This window comes from Macrobrachium nipponense, chromosome 37 (assembly GCF_015104395.2).
Source record: "Macrobrachium nipponense isolate FS-2020 chromosome 37, ASM1510439v2, whole genome shotgun sequence".
Classification (NCBI taxonomy): Eukaryota; Metazoa; Arthropoda; class Malacostraca; order Decapoda; family Palaemonidae; genus Macrobrachium; species Macrobrachium nipponense.
In genome coordinates, this window is record NC_061097.1 from 21220200 (window position 1) to 21242447 (window position 22248).

General features: G+C 35.5%; 2 protein-coding genes across 3 annotated transcripts in view; one reads left to right on the plus strand and one right to left on the minus strand.

The window, feature by feature from the left end:
• The first annotated feature begins 1967 nt into the window (after positions 1–1967).
• The window catches only part of LOC135209070 (beta-galactosidase-1-like protein 2), a 73414-nt gene continuing 53133 nt past the window's right edge, over positions 1968–22248 (plus strand). The window contains exon 1 of the mRNA XM_064241652.1: positions 1968–2109. Within this exon, the coding sequence (XP_064097722.1) occupies positions 2062–2109 (48 nt within the window). The 5' untranslated portion in view covers positions 1968–2061. The remainder of the gene's footprint in view (positions 2110–22248) is intronic.
• The window catches only part of LOC135209069 (beta-galactosidase-1-like protein 2), a 54571-nt gene continuing 43427 nt past the window's right edge, over positions 11105–22248 (minus strand). Inside the window, exons 8-15 of one of the 2 annotated variants that reach the window (XM_064241650.1) lie at positions 21148–21294; positions 18653–18748; positions 16956–17050; positions 16156–16304; positions 14686–14778; positions 13088–13291; positions 12624–12846; positions 11105–12243 (exon numbers count right to left, since the gene is read on the minus strand). In XM_064241650.1, coding sequence (XP_064097720.1) covers positions 12175–12243; positions 12624–12846; positions 13088–13291; positions 14686–14778; positions 16156–16304; positions 16956–17050; positions 18653–18748; positions 21148–21294 — 1076 coding nt within the window. In that variant the 3' untranslated portion in view covers positions 11105–12174. The remainder of the gene's footprint in view (positions 12244–12623; positions 12847–13087; positions 13292–14685; positions 14779–16155; positions 16305–16955; positions 17051–18652; positions 18749–21147; positions 21295–22248) is intronic. The other variant, XM_064241651.1, reaches the window with a different exon arrangement.

Genomic DNA, 22248 nt, shown 5'->3' on the forward strand with positions numbered 1-22248 from the left:
AGGAATTGAACATAACTGCTCTGAGGTACAAAGAACGGAAGAACTAGTTAATTAAATATGTACAAGACCTACGGGTATACTCTCAAAAGGCGTAACCACACGTAGGAGCAGTTACGGGCGCTTCTTGCAAAGTCAGGCAATAGTAATTCTCGTGAACCTTTAAACAAATAATGAACAATGAAACTAGGAATTACTCTCTAATCATTATGAAGAAGGGTCTTATTTCGCTGTTCATACACAGATGTTCCTCTAAGGGGCAAATACCTCGATTTCGTCTTCATTTATTCAGATGTATGCAAATTTTGCATACATTATATTCCTCGCTAGACCCATGATTTTTATTTCATTAGCAATTTGATTACTACAAAATTTCCTCATGAAACTGTTAGAGATCATTAAGACTATTGCCGCAAAAGTTAATCGGGTCAGAGTCCTCAGAAACTTACAGAGAAAAATATAGTTTGCTTATGAATCTCATGACTCTGATGAGTAAGACTTTATTTATGAGGAAAAAATGGTTTTCTTTCCAAACTTCGAGGGCAATAGTTGGTTTTACTGTCTACGTGAATAGTCTGTCAAATAACTTGTTCTAAACGTAGTTTGGAGTACTATGTGGACCTATGTACATAAATTGTAACGATGCAAAATTTTAGACTAGATATCTTAAAATTTCTTACCAAAGTATATGAAGAAACTAAAGATATCAAATTCAATTTCTTCAGACTTAAAAAAGGTCGTGAATATGACCTCTGAGTCAGTCATCAAAAGGCTGATACACAGAGATAAGTACTCTCACACAAGGACTTAGTAAGGATAACTATATGTTTCTATATGTGTATAGAAATGAATCTTACTTGCCTTAACGATTGAACTATAGTGCGAAAGCGAATGAATGAGTAACGCGTTCGAGATACACACACACACACACACACACACATATATATATATATATATATATATATATATATATATATATATATATATATATATATATATATATATATATATACACACACATTAGACAACACCTTCACCAGTTACATATCGACGCCCAGTGATAACATCCGGATTTTCAGCGCGAATTCAAAATGTGAGGATGTTCCTCCCCGTCATGGCCCTTGGGTGTCCAAAGGGATTATTATTATGTGCCGACGTTGCCTGACTAACTTCCGTGGTCAGCCATCAAGGTAAATTGACCAGACTCAATGCTGCTGCTCCGCTCCACTGACTGAGCGACCAGCGGTAGTATATGGAATATCTAAAACCAAATAGTTTAACTCCTCTACATATTTAGTGAATTGCGTCATCAATAGCGCACAGTTTGACAAGCACGGTTGAGCTACGATACTGCAATTATAAACATAAATATCCCGTCACATCTGTAGAGTATGAACGTGGGAGTTAAAACCTAATCCAAAAAGACTAATGTTTCTAAAGGAGGTATAACTGACCTTCTAAAATAACTCACACACCACGTCAAAAAGACGGCACTGCGGCTGACAGAAGGGTCAGGAGCATGATGTAAGCGTCAGTTGGGACGGATGAGGTCATCCAACATTGTTTTATAATTGTTGGGAGAGGAAGGAAAGTAGGATGGAAAAGAATTTGAACGAAGGTATAGTAAAAGGAATGCAAGGGGTTGCAGCTTGGGGTCGAAGGGAAGCTTCAAAGAACCTTAAGTAATTGTATTGCTTTCAGTGCGCCGAGAGAGAGAGAGAGAGAGAGAGAGAGAGAGAGAGAGAGAGAGAGAGAGAGAGAGAGAGAGAGAGTCTGCATAAAGGAAAAAGATGGATGAAATATACATGAGATTTCCTATTCGGGCATTAAAAGCAGCTGACACTTACGCTTTTTATCAAAAGTGATTATAAAATTTATTGTAAAAATGCAAAACGTGTAAAAATAATTTCTATTTAACGTGTGAGATGACATATGTTTCGAGATAAGTAATCTCGAAAACAAGGTGTATTTTTCTTGCTGTTAGCGAGAACACAGGTGTTTTGTAAGAGGTAATCCCTATGAGATGGGTAGGAAGTCTACCTTCAGTTCACTTTCATTGTCACCATGGCGCCTCACACCGCCTACACTCTCTTTTTTCTTCTGATTCTCCAGGTAAGTTAAGCTTTGAAAATCCAGTGGTTAATGTACGCTTGTTCCCTCCTCCATTCACCAGCCAACACACACATACGCATACTATATATACTACTATATACACATAGTGTGTGTATATATATATAGATATATATATATATATATATATATATATATATAATATATATATAGATATATATATAGATATATATATATATATATCTATCTCGCCATCTGTTTCCCCTGTCCCTAGCCACTGATTAATTGTTACAACTATATATATATATATATTTTATATATATTTAAATATATTTATATATATTTATATATTACATATATATGTATGTATTATATTATATATATGATATAATCATATTATTATATATTAGATATATAGATATCTATATATATTATTATATATATATAGTCTATATATATAATATATATAGTAACACAATGTAAACTAAATAAAAGAAAAATTAGCCAAATTTGTGGAAAGATGTTCAGAGAATCAACAACTAAAATACACTGTATGTTCCTTGGCGCCTGAAGCAATACGAGTATTGATACGATACCAAACATCCATTCAAGCCCTTGTTGACATTCATCATCGACAGCAAACACCAGACGAGAAACCTCTTATTACGGTGTTATGGCCCTGGAAGCCTCCTCATGGAAATCGCCAGCGCTTATCCCACACAAAAGCTCTCATAATGACCAATGGGAATGTTGAACGCCGACAATGTCAACAATCAGTTCCGAAAACCTCCTCGAAATGCATTCCTTTTATACAAGGCTTCGCTTGATATGAATGAATGTCAAACAAGGCATGAGAAAAGCGATGGCTGATTGAATCAAAGCGCTATACACATGGTCACGACTGGTGTATGAATAACATTTTAAAACCAGCAATTATTGGTAGAAAACATCGCAAACGCCTAAAGCGAGAGAGAGAGAGAGAGAGATTTTCAGTCCTTCCCATCAGCAAGACCTTATTATCGTTAGTTAAAAATTCTATCGCATTCATAAAGAGCACGTTAAAAGGGGAACTCACTTGCAAAGCAAGTTTACACATACTACTTCCACTACTTAGAGAGAGAGAGAGAGAGAGAGGAGAGAGAGAGAGAGAGAGAGAGAGAGAGAGAGAGAGGCACAATATAACACTGATAAAGAGACTAATAGCTTCCATTCTATAAAAACTATTACGGAAAAGGTTTTCCTTTTTTCCTCTCTCACTCTCTGTGTTTAAGAAAAAGATCCCATCAGCCAGTGTCTTTTAGAAAAACAATTCTTTTTCGAAACCCGGGTGGAATAGATCCGCTCTCACGGGGAGGTGCAGAGCTTAAAACTCGATGACGTGAAGGAAAAAGTTTTCTTTTCTTTTCTTTTTTTTAATAAAAAAATAGTTACATCCTAAACATTTTGCCACACAAGGCTACGCATTTTAAAATGATGATATACTTAGGGTGTTTTTCATTGTTTTCAATCGAATGTTATAAAATTGCAGACTTTGACGACTATGAACTGCGCCTTCTTTCTAGGCCAGTGTTTCTTAAAGTGTGGTCCGTGGAATGTTCCAAGGGGTCCGCAGGATAATTTGGCCGCCGGTATCAGATAAACTTTAGGCCAAAACGTGGCTCAAAAATATTTGTGGCCAAAACGTCCTAAATTCCTATTTTTGTACCACCAAATCCTCTTGGCTTATGACAGTGGCGCTCATCAGATTAGGATGGGTGCAATTAACAACTTTGTAGAATCGCAGTGGTATTTATGATCAGGCAACAATGTACTGATTGCGACTGAAGCTCAGCAGATTGGAGCCAGATATTCCAAGAGTAATGAATCAGCAAAAACAGTAGTACCATTCGTCGCATTAAAACGGTTCAAGATGTGAGGAGGAAGCGTTGTTGTTAAGTTCACTAACATTTGTGTGCAAAATTGCAAAAGTAATAATGTTGTGAAGTTGTTTTATGTCAAATGTAAACATTTATGTTGAAGATAAGCCATTAATAAATAATTCAGTAGCAATTTTAGTACTATATATTATACCCTGAAAACACTTTTAAACCCAAGAGGGAAATTATCATAATAAGGGGTCTGCTACACGAGTCATTTTCAATAAAAGGGGTCTGCTGCACAAGAATGTTTATAAACACTGTTCTAGGCGATGATACGCAAGAGAGGAATTTAAATGTTATGTGAAATAAGGCGACAAAATCATAACTTTTGCTCAAGCTAGGATATGTAAATGAACTTTCAAGATTTAAAACTTCATGATTCTAAGAACATGATTCGTTGTTATGCCACTTTTTAATGCCATATGTACCGATTTAGGATGAATTTATAAAGTGTTTTGATTACAAGGAAAAAATTACAAAACCAGAAAATTATTTCGTACTAAGCTAAGTATCTTTTCAGTTTTATTTAGTTAAAATGGAAATATTGCTTAAATAAACTGTATAAAGGATTTCGTCTATTCTATTATATAGTTTATATTATACACAACGTTGAATACGAACTTTATATTTCATGTTAAAAAATGGTAACCCAGGTATATCAGTTCAATTCCATAACAAGAAGCCAGTGCTATACCAAGAAAGAGTACTATACCAAGAAAGAAACTGTTTTACTAATGTAACTGTATCACAAATGTAATCACAGAATATTAAAAAAAAAATAAAAAGGAATATGGGTGTGCTATTTCCATTATACATCGTACGTATTTTTTTTAAAAGATCAGTAATTAGAGATGAAGAGCGTCATGTGTTATTATTATTAAAATTATTATTATAATTATCCATAACGCGTGTACACAAAATTCCTAAAGTCTAACTCCCAGATAACCATATAAGTAACGTTTTACAGTTTACAAATTAAATATTAGCTAGTGCGTTACGTTCTTAAATCAGTGTTTATGATTGGCAAACGAGTAACGGTTTTTAATAAAAGATATCTTTAAGAAAATCTTTCACTAATTACTAAAATGAGCTGCTCACTTAGTGTTCAATCATTCAAGATATATCACGCGTCGAAACAAATCTTGATGTCTTTCTCTTTAAAAATATCAAACCAATTCCGAAAATTTATAAACACTTTATAAAAGCTTTCGAAACCTTCTCTGGGTTCGTCTTCAGTCCAAAATCTTTTGGACTGAAGATGAACCCAGGGAAGGGTTCGAAAGCTTTCATAGTGTTTATAAATTATAACACGAACTTTTAACATTTTTATTATTGTGGACCCCTTAGAACATTGTATATAATCTCGTGATATAGAAGTTTTCCTAAAAAAACATTGCTAGTGACACCCTAAACAAATCTTAATAACACACTTGAGCGCCCATCCCCTCAACACCAGAAAAATAAATACAGAATTAACTGACCCTTATTCGAAAAAAAATATGCCTGACATAACCATTGGAAATATGGAGGACTGACCTCCGACCTTTGAACCAGTTCAAACGAGAAATTAAATACTGGATCTTCTGAAACATCTCAAAACATCTTAAAACTTGCCGCATTTAGTGTTTTGCAAACATGTCATTTCACAGCGGAGGATGCACTTCTTTACCGTCTCTAATGATAATATTCCTCATAATGATGGAAATCAGCGCGAGTGAAGGCTGATGGGTTCCCTTCAAAGACCTTCAACAAGGGAATGGAAAATGAGGTACAATTTTCCTTCTCAGGCGCTGAGAAGACGATGTACGATCCTTTTCGTGCTCCGATAATAAGCTTCTACCTTACGAAGGGCAGTTAGAATAAAAGCGGCGACGAGAGAGAATAACAAATATATATGAGGGCAAATCAACATTAACCGTTTATACAGGAATTGAAGAATTGTATATGAGCGCAAAGATGGTACCCACACCACCCCAGTCCCCCCCACCCTCTCCTCTCTCTCTCCCTCCCACGCTATTACGCTTCAAAGCAATGGTAGTAAGTGAAGAATTAGACATAATAGGTATCACAGAAACACGGATATAAGAGGCAAGAAGAGACTTTGTAGAAGAGTACCAGATAGCTGGATATAAATTGTTCAAAAAATATACTCAATAAAAAAGGTGGAGGCATTATGTTATATATCAGGGACCACCAGTCCAAGTGTAAAATTACAACCATGGAAGAAGTGATTGGCATCAATATATACAGTCTAGGGAAGAAAATAACTCTAACACTATAGTGTACAAACCTCCCCACCAACCACAAATGTCCGATGAGGAGCTGTATGCACTACTAGGACAAGAAATAAACAACAAACTCTGCATACTAATGGGAGATTTCAATGCAGCAGTACATTGGGACAAGATGACCACATCAAACGTATGAGAGAGGCTTTAAGAATTTGTAAAAAATTAATTCCTCCACCAGTGGGTTGACAAACCTACCAGAGGAAACCACATACTAGATATTGTCCTATCAACAGAAGATAACTTAGTATTTGACCTTTCAGTAGGTGCAAATCTAGGCAAAAGCGACCATAAAATTATTACACTTCAAATTAATTTTCACCTTAAAAAACAGAAGACATTAATGAGATTAGAGTACCGTCGACACAACCTAAAAAAAAAAACTAAAGGCGTATGTTAAAAATCTAGAGTACGACGGGTACACAGGTATAGATAAGTACTGGGAAGTTTTTCAGGAGGAATACACAGAAAGACGCTCTAGATGTATACCATTAAAGCAAATTCTAGCAAAAGGCAACCCTCAGCCTAAGTGGTTCAACAGAGAAATTAATCAAAGATAAAATAAGATGTCGTGACGCCACGATAGCCAGAAGGATGAAAACGTAGTCTCAAATACTATTTTGCGCATACGCTAATCAAAAGATCTCTTTATATAACCATTTTCCTCCTGACGATTTTAGCTGTTCGTCTTTCATGTTTTTAATATGTTTTAAAATAATTTGATTAACTCTATTTTTCCTCTTTTTACACCATAGAGCGTCAATCACTGGAGTGGCGATCTCCCTGCTTAGCGTTTGACCTCGAACAGCCATATTGAAAGGTCTCGGTCCAGCTCATGGTACTATACTTTACTACTTTTATTATTTATACTATTATAATTTTATCTTTTTACTATTATTATATTATCTAATTATTAATACTATTAATATTATTTTTGCTGTTATTATTATTATTATTATTATTATTATTATTATTATTATTTATTATTATTATTATTATTATTACTGGACCCAGTTTCACAGAGAAAAATTACCTCACAAAAACAGGTTGGCCTAAGCACTCCAGCCATTGTGATCAAGGTCTAATCATCTGCTCTAGGATCGAAGTAGTGTCTAGCATAAATGGTTTCTGTAAATTACAGGACTTTCTTAGCATACAGTCACTAAGCACTAACTAAATTTTAGTAATGTACAATCACTAAGCACTAACATTCATAATAGTCTTTAACTTGCTGAACACACACTTACTCTAAACTCACACTCTATAACACTAAACACTCACTCAATACCCAACATTCACTGGGCACTCACTATACACTAAACGCTCACTCAACACTCACTAAATACTCACCATACCACAAACACTCAGTAATCATTCACTAAACACTTACTTAATCCTAAACATTCATGAAACACTAAACAATCTCTAAGCATACACGAAGCATGCACTATACACTAAACATTCACTAAGTAATCACTATACACTGAACATTGACTAAACATTCACTAAGCATTCATTAAACACTAAACACTCACTGAACCCTAAACACTCATTAAACACTAAATACTGACTAAAGCCTAAATGCTCAATTAAACTCCCTAAACACTCACTAAACACTAAACAGTGAATGAACATCCACTCATCATTCATTAAACACTTATACACTAAACATTCGCTAAACACTAATAATCAAAAGACATTTACTAAACATTTACAAAACATTCACTAAATCCTGAACACTCATAAACATTCACTGACTACTTACACACTAAACACTAACATTCACTAAACCCTAAACAGACACTAAACATTCACTAAACCCTAAACACTCACTAAACACTGACTTAATGCTTATGCACCAAACATTCGTTAAACACTAACATTCACGAAAATTTTCCACTAAATTCTGAACACTCACTAAATATTCACTGAATATTTACACATTAAACACTAACATGCGCTAACCTTCACTAAACCCTAAACACCCACTAAACAATTACACACTACACATTTACTAATCCCTAAACACTCACTAAACATTCACTAAACCCTAAACACTCACTAAACATTCACTGAATACTTTACACACTAAACATTCACTAAACACTAACATTCACAAGACACTCATTAAAGACTCACTAAACATTCTCTGATTATGTACACACTAAAATTTCACAAAACATTCATTAAAACCCCAGACTAACTAAACATTCACTGAATACTCACAATAAACATTCCATAACATTCACAAAACTTTAAACACTCGAACACTCGGTAAACATTCACTAAACCCTAAACTAAACATTCGCTAAACACTTACTGATTAAATTTTAACAATAAAAAGAATTCACAATCCCACTAATCCCCCTGTTCAAATTGTCGGTTACCAAACCTTTAAAAATAGCCGCAAGGCTTTGCAGTGCCGCCCTGGTGGAAGACCACCAAACTACATAGTACTGGTATAGAGATCGCAACTCCAGGTATATACCCTCTATGTTTTACTCAAGGAAATTTCCTAGGTAAGTCAATGGCCATTTTTCATTGTGTCCACATAGCTTTGTGCATATTGTCAATAATATAATAGTAATAATAATATCTTGGAAGAAGATCCAACAAGAGGCAAACTTCTGGAGCTTTTTTTTAATGATATATGGTTAACTTTATTCATCCTTTTAATGAAATTACAAATAACATAAATCCTGTTGCTCATTTTATTATTTGTTATTCTGTTGAATGTACTATATTGCTCTTGTTATGAATTGATATACATATTAGTTTTTATTCTAATTTTATCATGTTGATTTTAATTCTTTCTGGACACACTGAGCTCAACCCTGGGCCTGCTACTCATTACTGTTAGAAAACCAACAGACTACTTAACTCCAATATTCAAGGCTTAAACTAAAATTTTCTTGATCTCCAGAATTGTGAACATAAGTACGATTTGATGTTATTATTTGAGACACTCATAAGGAGTAACAATGCAAACGTATTTGCTGTTTAGCACAATCCAAATATTAACGATTCTATGTATGACTCTCTTGGGGAGGAATAGTATGGTCCAGTCACAGGACTGAAATCTTCATTCGTTATCTGTGGAAACTGCAATGCACAGAACAGGAAGTGGCTTAATTCCAATTTCACAGATCAACATGGCCAGTCTGCTCGAGTTCTAAGCCCCTTCCAAATCTGCCAACCTAATTGAGGAACCTACATATAATAGACTAGACCTTATATTCAAAGACGTTCCAGCTACGTTAAGTCCAAGATCTGCCATTAGATAGGCATTTGCGACCTATCAGTATATTCCAATATTTCAGATGCTATATCACATCCAGATCCCAAGACGTTAAACGAACGCTGATGGCTATCTTAATAAAGTATACCCCGAGAAAGGTTATCAACATTTGGGCAAATGACCACCCTTGGTTTGATGATACATGTATACAAGCTTACTACGACAAATAGATCAAATTTAACAAAGAGAGACAAAATCGTTCACATGAAAATAACAACACTTTTGTCGAGCCTCCCCTTGTTGCAAACAAAATTTACCATCTAGCCGAGAGATATTACAATAATTCCCTAAAGAGCAAACTGAGAAATTACTATGCCTCATATGTGGTGGACCAAATTGGAATAATCTATCTTTGGGTCAGGCTCGTCTTCCATTCCACCACTACTAAAGGAGGACAGTAGACTGGTTACTGGACCTAAGGAAAAGTCTGAACTGATTCATTGAGCTTTTGAGGTTAAGCAGTCAGCTGAGGATGTCCTCCTGATACTTGTATCCAGAACCTGTTCTTAAAAAATTTGCATTTTGCTCTAGGGATGTTAAGAAAATTCTTGATATTTTGATAACTGGGGTGGAGAAGATCCTGATGATTTCTCCCGCGTTTTTTAACAATTTCTAGTGTGTTATCTGCCAAGATTAGTAGATGCTATAGATTTTTATATTGATGTTATATCCTTGTGGATGAGCACGATCTTAATAATACAGCGCCTCTTCCAAAGACTGGCATATCTGCAAACTGCAGTAACTACAAGCCAATTTTTATTCTCCATGTGCTTTCCAAAGTTGCAGAAAATCTTATTTTTAAGCAGTAACTACAAGCCAATTTCTATTCTCCTTGTGCTTTCCAAATTTGCAGGAAAAATTATTTTTAAGCTACTATACAAGTATATGGAATACTAATGATTATCAGGCTAATGGTCAATATGCATATAGAAAGCAGTTAGATACCTCCAAAGCTCTCCGAAACGGTCTTGAACATATAGAGTAATTCAAATAAATTTTAGTGCTGATTTTCATTTAGTAAATCACAGGGCACTGATCTATATACTTCAGAATCTTGGAATTGGTAGACAAGTTTTAGAATTACTTTTTTCCTAACGGAGGCAGTAGCGAGATGCTGTTGATGGAATCTTTAGTGAACCAAAACCTATTATGTTTGGAGTTACTCCTGTTAATGTTCTTGGTTCCCTGTCATTTTTAGTGTATACAAGTGATATGGTTGTTCGCCTGGCAAACAAGATTTGTTTAGTATGCCAATGATACACACTTGTGGATGTAAGAAAGTCTCCACTTACATGAAATGAAGCTGTACTTAGTCTCAATCATGACCTGGAGCAGATTCGTGGGTAGTGCAGTCCGTGGAGTATGAGGATGAAGTCCAGAAAACCGAAAACACTACTGATTAGTATATCTCAGAGATTTTCCATCCCATCCTCCCCTTCAAGTGAATGGGATTCTGCTGAATGACTCTGAAGCTGTAACTATACTTGGTGTAACTTCTGACACATCTTACTAGAGATAATGTGAGTAACAAGTAGGCAATAATAATTTTTATTTGGTTTCGACTAAAAGGGTGATAAATTGTTGTCACGATGAACAAAATCATTATAATGAACCTGTTACTCAATGTCTTTATTTATGGGAAAGAATTTGCTTTCAGGCAGATTTACACACTAGCATTTGCCTTCACGGGTCTCAATGTGATGTCCAGGTGGGAGTTACTTGGCAATGCATAATTGAAGATACCCTATATACTGAAAGGACATATTCCCATGACAATTAACCGAAATTCTGTACTGTTATGTGTACAAGACAATATTTCAAATGAGACTCGACAAGAATCGAAACAGTGCAGCTTTCATAAGCAATCAGTGGAGGACAGTAGCATACAACCAGACTCGATGATTCACATTAAACAGCGCTTAACTTTACAGCCTAAATTTCATAAAAGAACGAAATGAGTCTTAACGGGTGAAAAAAATATTTACACCTTTCCTAGGTACAGTACAAATATTTATATCTGTTTTTACCCAAAACCTAACGATGAAATACTCAGACTAAAAAATCTGTTATTGAGTAATTTTGCTGTTAACCAGACCACCAAACTAAAATTTAAAAAAAGTAAAGGATGTAAAGTAGACTAACACTTGATGCAATTAGCGGCCAAAAGGACACTGCAAACACTCTTTAGTAAAGCCTACAATGCACCATGTGAGGTGTACTGATGGTACCATTTCCCGATTGGGAATCTAGTTTGGGTTGGTAATGGGAGTAATCAGAATAAGCTTGGACACACATTTGGGCTATAAAACTAACACATGATGGTTTGGATGGAGATATGTTCTCCTAATACAGTTATCAGACAGTGATCAATTTCAACTAACTGATTAATACAGATTTTGAGTGAAGAGGATAGAGAAAGACTTGTACACTGACATCATACCAATGGTTATAAAAATGATGAATGACAGATGTGCAATTTATAAAGTATGTTTATTGTTTAAGCAAAAATTACTAAAATATATCGCATTCATATTTCCTAAAATCCCAGATAAACCTGGAAGAACTCATTTTGAAGGCGCTAGTATACAGTACACCACTGCCTTCAGCCAAGGATAGGAACTGTTGAGAAGATGAATTCACTGCTTGGCGTATACTGCTCAAATGCAATAATCTGTATAAGAAGATGGTAACAGAAAGACGGAAAATGAGATTCAAGTAGTTCTGGAAATTTGTTTTAACTATACAGCATATATACGATATATTTTCAATCAGCACCGAGAAGCATCAGAGGTATATCCCACTTTAATTTTAGTTAGATAATAAATACAATGATCCTCTGCATACTAACCGTAGGTTTTGTCATCTTTAGTGATAATCATGTCAGATACCGCTAGACAGCCCCCCCTGCATTGTATTTCAATGACATGTTCAAATAAGTGTTTAAACATGGAACTGTTAGAGCAGAATTTGAAAAACTTAAAAAAGCATAAATTCAATTGATATGATAACAGTCCTAAGACATTATTACTCTAAGAAGACTGCGTAACTTGCCTCGTTCAATCCGATTTGAAGTAAAGCGCCTGGAACATACAGAGTCCTAGGAGGTCCTTCTTTCCAGTATTTACCAACATTAAATCCATTAATGAAAACGACTCCTTTATTCCATCCACTCATGTCAAGGAAGGTGTCCTTTGGAGCTTCTGTGATTTCGAAGACCCCACGATACATGGCAGGGGTTTCTAAGGGCCCTTCAAAAGGCTGCCAACCAGTGTAGCTGAAATAGTCCAGCTTTATTCCTTAGAAATCGGTAAACTTGAATCTAGTTGAAGTGTTCCACAGGAGACTGAGGAATTAGCTAAGTATGAGTCAAGCGGCAGTATTCCACAGGAGACTTAACACTAAGATTAAGAATTTTTGAGTGGATGAAGACTGAAGGTTAGCGATGAAAAATGCACTTTACACCAAAGACTGATGTCCGGTATGAAAAGCAACGAGAAATGCAACTGGAGACTTACTTTGCAACCTGCTTTCCTTTCATTTCCATCGAATGGATGACCCACTCGTCAATCTGAATACCATCAATGAAAACCGAGCCTTCCCAAATGCCTTTCTTTTCAATGAAATCATCAGGACCACCAAAGTTGTTCCTCGCAAGGTTTTCAACCATGATAGTCACTTCAGCCACTTCGTTACTACCAGGGATGTCTAGTTCTTGGTCTCTAAATTAGAGTCAAATATTTACCACTTTAGCTTTATGGCCAATTATCAAATTATAACCAGAACTAGAATATAAATCAATGTGAGGTTTAAAAGATTTTTATATTTAATAGAATATATTAAATATCATTAGAGATCGGCAATAGACATTACAAGTCTAGTCTGAGATACTAACATATTTAGTTTGATGAAACTTTAGAGCTTTTTTATGAGGTAGCTAAAAATGTTCACACTATGATTCAGTATGGATACATTCCATTTCCTTGCTGATTTCATTCTTGCAAACACTCTACACCAATGATTAGTGATAATGCATGAATGCTGATATGAGTTGTTGAAACGAATTTATGATGAATAAAATTTATTACTTTGGTGTACAGAATATGAATGATATACATCCAAACTTTAAAAGAGTGTAGGCAGTCTCTGGGTTACAGTGGTGGTTCCATTGCGACGCCGCGCTGTAACACAGCGGAAAACGACATAACCCAGAAGGTCACAAAGAAAATGTGTAAAAAGAGAAATAAAGAGATGAAAGTCTTACCTTTAATCCTCTGGGTGTACTGTACAGTATTTTACTTGCATTCTGAAGTTGTGTGCATCCAAACACCTTCAAAGTTTTACTTTATATTGTAGTTGTGTGTGCTTTTACTGTTTAGTTGCAGCATAAGAGATGGAGAAACCTAGGAAAATCTGCTGTAACCTGGAACTGACTTCTATATAAATATATATGAAGAGCGACGTAGAGTCAAAACGACATAACCCGAGTCTTACGTAACCCAGGGACAGAATTCCAACATGTGCTCAAACAAAAATCATCACTTGGTCTTCCTGATCAGATCTGTGATCCCAGTCAGGGTTATAAAAGGAATGAAAGGGGTTGCAGCTAGGGGGCGAAGGCACTATGCAAAGAACCTGAAGTAAGGCCTACAGTGCAACGCATGAGGTTATTATTATTAATAGGGCGCAAAACTCCCCTACGGGAATAAATTATATAAATAAAATATATACCCATGAAAAGCATGCATATCACTCATACTATGTATTCTACACTATAGGAATAAACTGAATTTGTCACGAACTCGTCTCAACATCTCAAGTCTCCATCAAAGACAAAATTACATTAATCATTCATTATGAGAAAAAAATGCTTGCTCTAGGAAGCATCCCAAGAATGGATAAAGAATGGTGACATGACAGGAATATTCTACAAAGTGTAAGCAGGTGTAATGTAAGGTTTTACATAGGAAAGCAGTAAAGACAACTTATAAAAACAGTGGACAAATTTACATTCGTCTCCCATATGTAGGTGAATATGACAGAACACAGGAATATAAATTTGCACATTTACACATGCATGAACTTGCAATGTACACTCAACTTTAGTTGACCTTACTTTCCGTTCCAGAAGCCAAACCCATTGACATCCTCAGGAGTGCTGTAAGGCTTCGTCATCACAACACCATCAACTAAGACCTGGGCTAAGTCCCTAGACAATATAGGGAAAGGATGAATTTTGAAAAATATTGTCATTAATTGTAGACTATTAATCAGCTAAAATAAAGTAACTTCCTTTCTCTCCTTGGTAAAGCACAAGACGTAACAGATGTTTTAGTCATTTATTTGAAGGGAGTTTGTCCTTGCTTAATTAGTTAAAAATTAATAAGATGGTGACCGTTGCTTCAACTACATGAAACAATTCATTCAATGCAAATGGTTCACTGGCGAAAATACATGTATAGAAATGTGTGGTATGAGGAAGAAACATGGGACAACTAAATGCTTGGAACGCAAACAGGATATTTTGAAGTAGAGGAATATCTCAACAACTACTCTAGGGAGAAAAGAAAACTGTGTTGGAGGGTGACTCAATGTATTGCTGCGATGCTATTCTTCCGATTAGGAAACCTCAGCAAGACTGTTCGAGCAAAACTTCAGTGGATGACCTGCAAGAAATGTCATACGCTTTTGGTACGTATGTCTGTCAAACATTCGCCGAGCAGTCTACAGGATTAGTAACCTCATCCTGGTATTTGGCTATTAAGAAACGGAGGGTAGTACTGTACTATCAGATATATCGTAAACTAAATGATCGTAAATTAGCAGTTGAAATATGAAGGTGACCCTATCGTTGTCCCCCCGCCCCCCTGGCCCCCAGCCCTTTTTTTTCTCTCTGGAACCTTCCCTTCTAAGCACATACTCTATGAATGTGTGTTATATCTGTATATTATATATATATATTATATATATATATTATATATATATATATACATATATATATATATATATGTGTGTGTGTGTGTGTGTGTGTGTGTGTGTGTGTGTGTGTGTGTGTGTGTGTATAGCTGAATCACGAAAGTTAGGAACGTGATAAATCCATAAATAAAGATATATGCCACGAAGGAAAATAAACGACGGAGTATCCGCGAGACCTTTCGATGTCCAAACGTCCTTTACTATGCAGATGAACGGACATACATGAGGAAAAAGACAAATCAAGAAGATTCGTATAATTGACAGAAAGGGATTATATATATATATATATATATATATATATATATATATATATATATATATATATATATATATATATATATATATACATACACGTATATATTCTTAATAACAATATGGAGAACAGCTACATTATGACTTATAAGGAAAAGGAAGCTGAAAGAAAAGTTACATTTTGTTGGTAGTCCTAATATTTGCAGTAAAACAATAGTCCTAGTGTTAGAAATATAAAAATCTTCTATCACTGTATGTACATAAAAATGTCAGATCCTTCACATTATGAATCGTTAAATCGCGTAGCACATTTGTTTCACAGTAAAGAAAAAAATTAAAAATGACGACAGCTTCTCACCTTACATGATTTGTGATGAGTAGCTGCGAGGTGGGTGTCAAGTACGCATGCGTCGTGTACGAGATGTACCCGTAGGACTGGCCGTTGTTGTCATTGACGGGTAGCTGTTCCATACTGCAAGGCCCTTCCGTGACTTCCACACTCGTTTGCTGCAAGGGCAACATGTAATTTAAGGTAAATGTTGAATGTAAATTGAATTTGTTTTGAGAAAGACAAACTCAATAACAAGTTACACTAGTCTTTTTTTATCTGGGGGAGGGACGATGCTTTTGTCTTCATTATTTGCTTTCAATATTATCAAAAACGTTCACACATCCATACGGAATAAGGCAAACGTCTATTATACCAGAAAGTCCGTTGATTTACAAAGTAAATCTTTAACTGCCGATAATGTCTGGAAAGGAAAGATAAGGGCAGAACAGGGAAAGTACACCAGAAGCTGCCAAAGATAACAAACAACACTGTTAGTAATAAAGATGGCCATGATTCCACTATAGATAAAAAAATAATTCAGGCACTAATGGACAACCCTTGACTCCGGGAACTTTCATAAAAGCTTCTAACAAACTGACGTTATCAACGGAACAGCAAATGCACACTGCCAACAATGTATGCCTGATAAACTGCAGTTGCTTAAGGAACAGTTTTGTGCAGCAAAATCGACGAAAGTCCTTCATAAGGGCAGTGTCTATTGAGAAATACTACAAGAATGTCATGGAATATCAAAAAGAGTATTGAAATTAATAATGAAATAGTACTGAGATTAATGATACAATAATAAAAGGTTGTCACCCATTTACCTGCGCCAGTAAAGTTGGAAAATCCAGGTGCTCAGCAATGGCTACCTTATCATAAGCTATTTTTTCTCGTTGAGGAGGTTTTTCTGGATGATCAACTGTAAAATAAGATTAGACCGATTAATGTACCTAACATTAATATTTTCATTATTATGTATCACACACATTATTATACGGGTATGAAAATCAAGAAAATTGGTTTTTCATCATCATAATAAATGTATATACAGTCAAAATATTTCTCCTTATTAATAATCTAAATGGAATTTTCTTTTATTTTCCTTAGTTTACCTAAAACTTGGAATAATTTTCAGTAACAATAACAAATGAAAATTTTGAACAGAAGTAAATATCTCCTAGTGCAAGAAATATAGTCTTTCTCCCACTGTCAGGTACATGCAGAACACAGATGAATTAATTGTGAGTTGATATCGCAAGATGACTTGTGACATTTAAATAATAACCATTCCGACACTGCACTAGTTCCAAAATTAATTGATGAAATAGGTGTGGGTGTGTGTGGGTGTCACTACCAGCATTTTGTGATCTTTCAAATGATTTAGTTCCCTTTCCACTTTCTCAGATTTTAACGACAAATAACAATATTATCAAGAATAATTGATATCGCAATACCATGGGACACCAGAGAAGATGAGAAAGAGACAAAATTTATAGGTATCAAAACCTGAAAACAGAGATAAGAAGGATATGGGGAATGACAGCGGAAATTGTACCCATAATCACAGGAACACTAGGAACGAACCCAAGATCCCTGAAAAGGAACCTGGAAAAACTAGATGGTGAAATAGCTCTAGGACTCTTGCACAAGAGCGTGCTACTAGAAACAGTGCACACAGTGAGAAAATTGATGGACTCTGAAGTAGAAAGGATGCAACCCGGAACCCCACACAATAAATATCACCTAGTCGAATAGGATGACTGTGATAGACCCCCAAAAATCATAATAATAACAGTAAAAAGTTCCTATAGTGATCTCCAACTTTTTATGCCACTTCCTTCCATCGTCCACTGAACCCTCCCCCCTTTAGCCAGGGGCACCAAAAAGGCCAGTCATGTCAATGACCTGTCTGCTGAGCTGTCACTCAGGGTCACGCCTCTCTCGCTCAACTGATCCGGAAAATCGAGAGATTTTTAGAATTGGAAATTCAAGACTGAATTTCACGGGTGTATATTTTGAAGCATTCACTATGACCTTGATACCGTCAAGTTTTTGTCTAAAAAGAGGAAAAATATAACATAAAGGACAGCAGCTACTAATTAACATTTGGTTAATAAAGTGAATGTATCATGTGGACACGCTTTTTGGCGACTTTAGGAACATACCATAATCATTCCATCAAGTAATCACCACTGGTGACAATATTGCCTGGTATACATGATTGCCCTTATGTGACATCACACACATGCTACTCTTCAATCTTCCATAATATATAAATGCAAAAAGAAAAAATCATATTTTGTGCAGTTTGGCGATTCTTTTAAGCATTTTGTCACAAAATACTAAAAGATATATATATAGTATATATATATATATATATATATATATAGAATTATATAATATATATTATATCTATATATAATATATATAATATATTTATATATATATTATTTGTATGTATGTGTGTATATGTATATTTGATGAATATATATCATATCTATTTGATAGGTCCTGTACTTACCAACTCCCTCTAAAGGATTGTATTTTGCTATAACGTCCTTAGCAACTGTGTACTTCTCAGTGTAGTCTCCTGCTTCGGACAACGGAGCGTCATAGTCTGTAATACGTAAATGTATAATTAAAATAAATGAAACTGTTGAATAAGCAAATAAAATTAAGGTCATTGAATGCATCACTAAATAAAGCAGTTAAATAAATAATTACAACCAACAATGAGCTCAACTGTAAAGCAAAAATTTAAGCAGACGTTCTGTATTATGGTTTTCTGGCTTGTAAAAGATTCATGTATTACTCAAAGTCTATAATATGATCATATATGGGTGGGAGGTTTCTGATGATGATTATTATTATTATTATTATTATTATTATTAGAGTGACCTTTCTAGATTTTCGGTGGGATCTCCCCCCCCCCCCCCCCCACAAGCGATCTGTCCTTAAATGAGGGATGGAAACTGGAAAAAAGGTGGCAGAATTCGACAGATAAGTGGAAACAGACGGAAGGGAATGGATAAGAAGTAAAAGGAAAAGAGCATTGCAGATGTGGCTTCAGAAGAAACACTTCAAAGAACCATTAGCATAATCTAGAGTGCCACGTATGATACGCTTAAGCCAAGATCGTTATTGAAAGCGATTTCCATACAGTGCCTTCTTGTAGAATATTTCTGTAATTATGATCATTTTCCAATATATGAACACGATTATCACCATTTTTCAATATATGAACACGTACATTCACATGCAACAAGAATAAATATGTTAGATTCACAAAATTTTCCTCTTACTTAAACACTAAATTTTATGTATGTGATATTTATATTAGTGTTACTGATTTTCATCTAAATTTTAGGATTGCATTTGTGAGTTTTTACAGATCAGTTCTGAGAGGAAAAATATGTAAGAAAGCAAAATTAAGATTATAATAACTAACTTCTCATCTCCTTCATATCAATCAAAGACACATTTAACGACAACATCACTCAAACTAACACCAAACACGAAAACTTGCAGCACTCTGATGTACTTGGACTCGACGCCTTCATGATTTAACCAGATCTTTTGGACAAAAGTCAGTAACGATGAAACTAACTGGATCAACTTAACAGATTCTGCTCAGGCTGAAAGCTAATGGCAATTACTGTGACTAACCAATCACATGATCAACAAAAAAATAAGTGTATATAATCCCAACAAAGTTGTTCTCTCCAGCTGTATAAAATACCCGACTCAATCACCCAAACACTTACCTCATCTCCACGCCCGCCAGTGATCCTGGCTGAACCAGAATCAACCGAGAAGATATATGATTGTGCTTGTAATATTATGAATGCTGCTATATTCAGCAATCTTGCAGGTGTCTTAAATGGTGACACAGCTTTTAATCCGCGCTGTGCAAGAGCAATCTAGCAGTTCTGGTGGAAACTCAGGTCTTAGAGACCAGAAATCAACTTAGCGTTCAATGGAATGTTGACCTGAAAACTGTCCGGGAAGTACCCAGTTACGAGCACGTGTCGAAGAACGGAATTTTCCGGGGGAATCTTTTAGTCCGGTTGAAATCGGAGTTGTGCGTTAACTAGTGGGTTACGAAATCGCTAAAATGCGACAGCTCTAAAGGCCTGTCCACACTAGCGGGCATGCCCCTCAGGCAATTCCAGCTGTTTATATTTTCTCTCGATTCTGAAGCAGTGTTACCAGACAATCGCATCGTTCTGGCTCCATACTCGGTCGGTCAGTATACCGGGACGGGTTATGGGAACAGTGTTTGCCCGTCGGGCGGAGCTCGCTAGTGTGGACAGGGCCAAACGGAGCATTTTCATTCTTGTGTGGAGAACGATAGCTCCTGGTCTCGTCGATCGCTACGACACTTAGGAATTGAACTTAACCATTGTGAAGAAGTGCTTGTTTCATGTGCCTTTGTTCATCCGTATTCTCTACAATTTTTAAAGTATATGATTTTTATTGCCAATTTTTTACTTTATTATTAATGTGAGGTATTTGCTCCTCAACAGAATGTTACAATGGACTCATGATTAATTGAGGGAGATAATTATGCTCCTGTGTAACGAGCATTTTAAAACGGCGGATGCGGAGGTGGTCATGTAATTGGAACAGACAAAAACGACTTTGAAAATTAGTTGTAACAGGTTTAGGAGAAATGAGGGTTCGATGAAGACTCGGTGGGGGGTTGCAGAAATGAATCCCTTCATGTGATCTTTATTATGCAGTTATTTTATTTCGGGGAATGTTTAATGTGATTAATATCCATTTTCTAAAATTGCACTTTACTCTATTCGTTGTTAAATTTGCTTAAAAAATTCTAGCTTTGATTTGATTTCCACGCATGAAAGAGAGAGAGAGAGAGAGAGAGGAGAGAGAGAGAGAGAGAGAGAGAGAGAGAGAGAGAAAGGACTTTTCGACCTGCTGACCTACGACATGCGAACTAAAATTTTAGATTCCCTTCAAATTCAAGATGACATTAATAAGCAAAATCATACGAACCGTAACTCGTGGTGTCCGAAAAGTAGAAGGGCCACGATTCTCCAAAACCGCCGCCGGGCATGAAGGCGAAGCTGGTGCCGCCAATGAACATGTACATATTGACGGAGGAATTCCGCTGCAGAATGGCTTCCAGCGTTGCTCCAAACTCTGCAAGGAAAAATTTAAAAGAAGTCGCACAATAATTCATTTTTGTCGAGACAGATTAAAAAACGTGCCTAAAACAAGCTCCATTTCGCAAGAATGACATTAATGGACTTTCCTTAGCTTCAAGTGGAGAAATAAACGTCTCTTGAAACGAGGAAACTTATTTGTTTCAGGAAACAGAGGGAGGCAGGGAGTTCGTCTATCAGGCAGTGAATGGCACTGAAGATGGTCTATGGTCTATGGTCTACTGTCATAGACCATGGATCAGTTCAGCTGACCTTATCGTCTATGACAGTATATGGGGAACTGGGGCACGAAGACAAGAGAGCAAAGGGGATAGGCCTATACATCAAAACGTTTTACAACGCAATGCCTGAAATAGCATTTTCCCGACGTATATCAATGACAATGACAATCAAGATTAAAGCGTGTCATTTAATACATAAAAAAGTCATACGTTCCTAAATATTATATCATATATATAATATAAAATATATATACATATACGTATATATATATATATATATATACTATATATATACATATATATATATATATATATATATATGTGTGTGTGTGTGTGTGTGTGTGTGTGATATTGACATCTGCATAAAATTAATACTGTACAAGCTACATGTGGACAGAGAGTGTTAATCTACGCATCCAAAGGACATTTATGACCTAGTTATAGTTCCCGTTAGTACACAGAAGCAAGCAATTTGAAAACAAATATTTTACTCACTTTTATTCTTATTTTATATCCATTATATAGAATTCATTATGCTATTTAAAAGGCATTCCTCCTAACTAATAGAAAAACTGGTCAAGCATTTAAAAAGAAATGAAGGAACAATTCATCTACTTTACCTGAAGAAGCTTATTACACGAAATATATGTTTACTCTTCTGAATGTGTCAGCTAAATGAAAATTAAAAGAAAATATATTGATGAATCTAA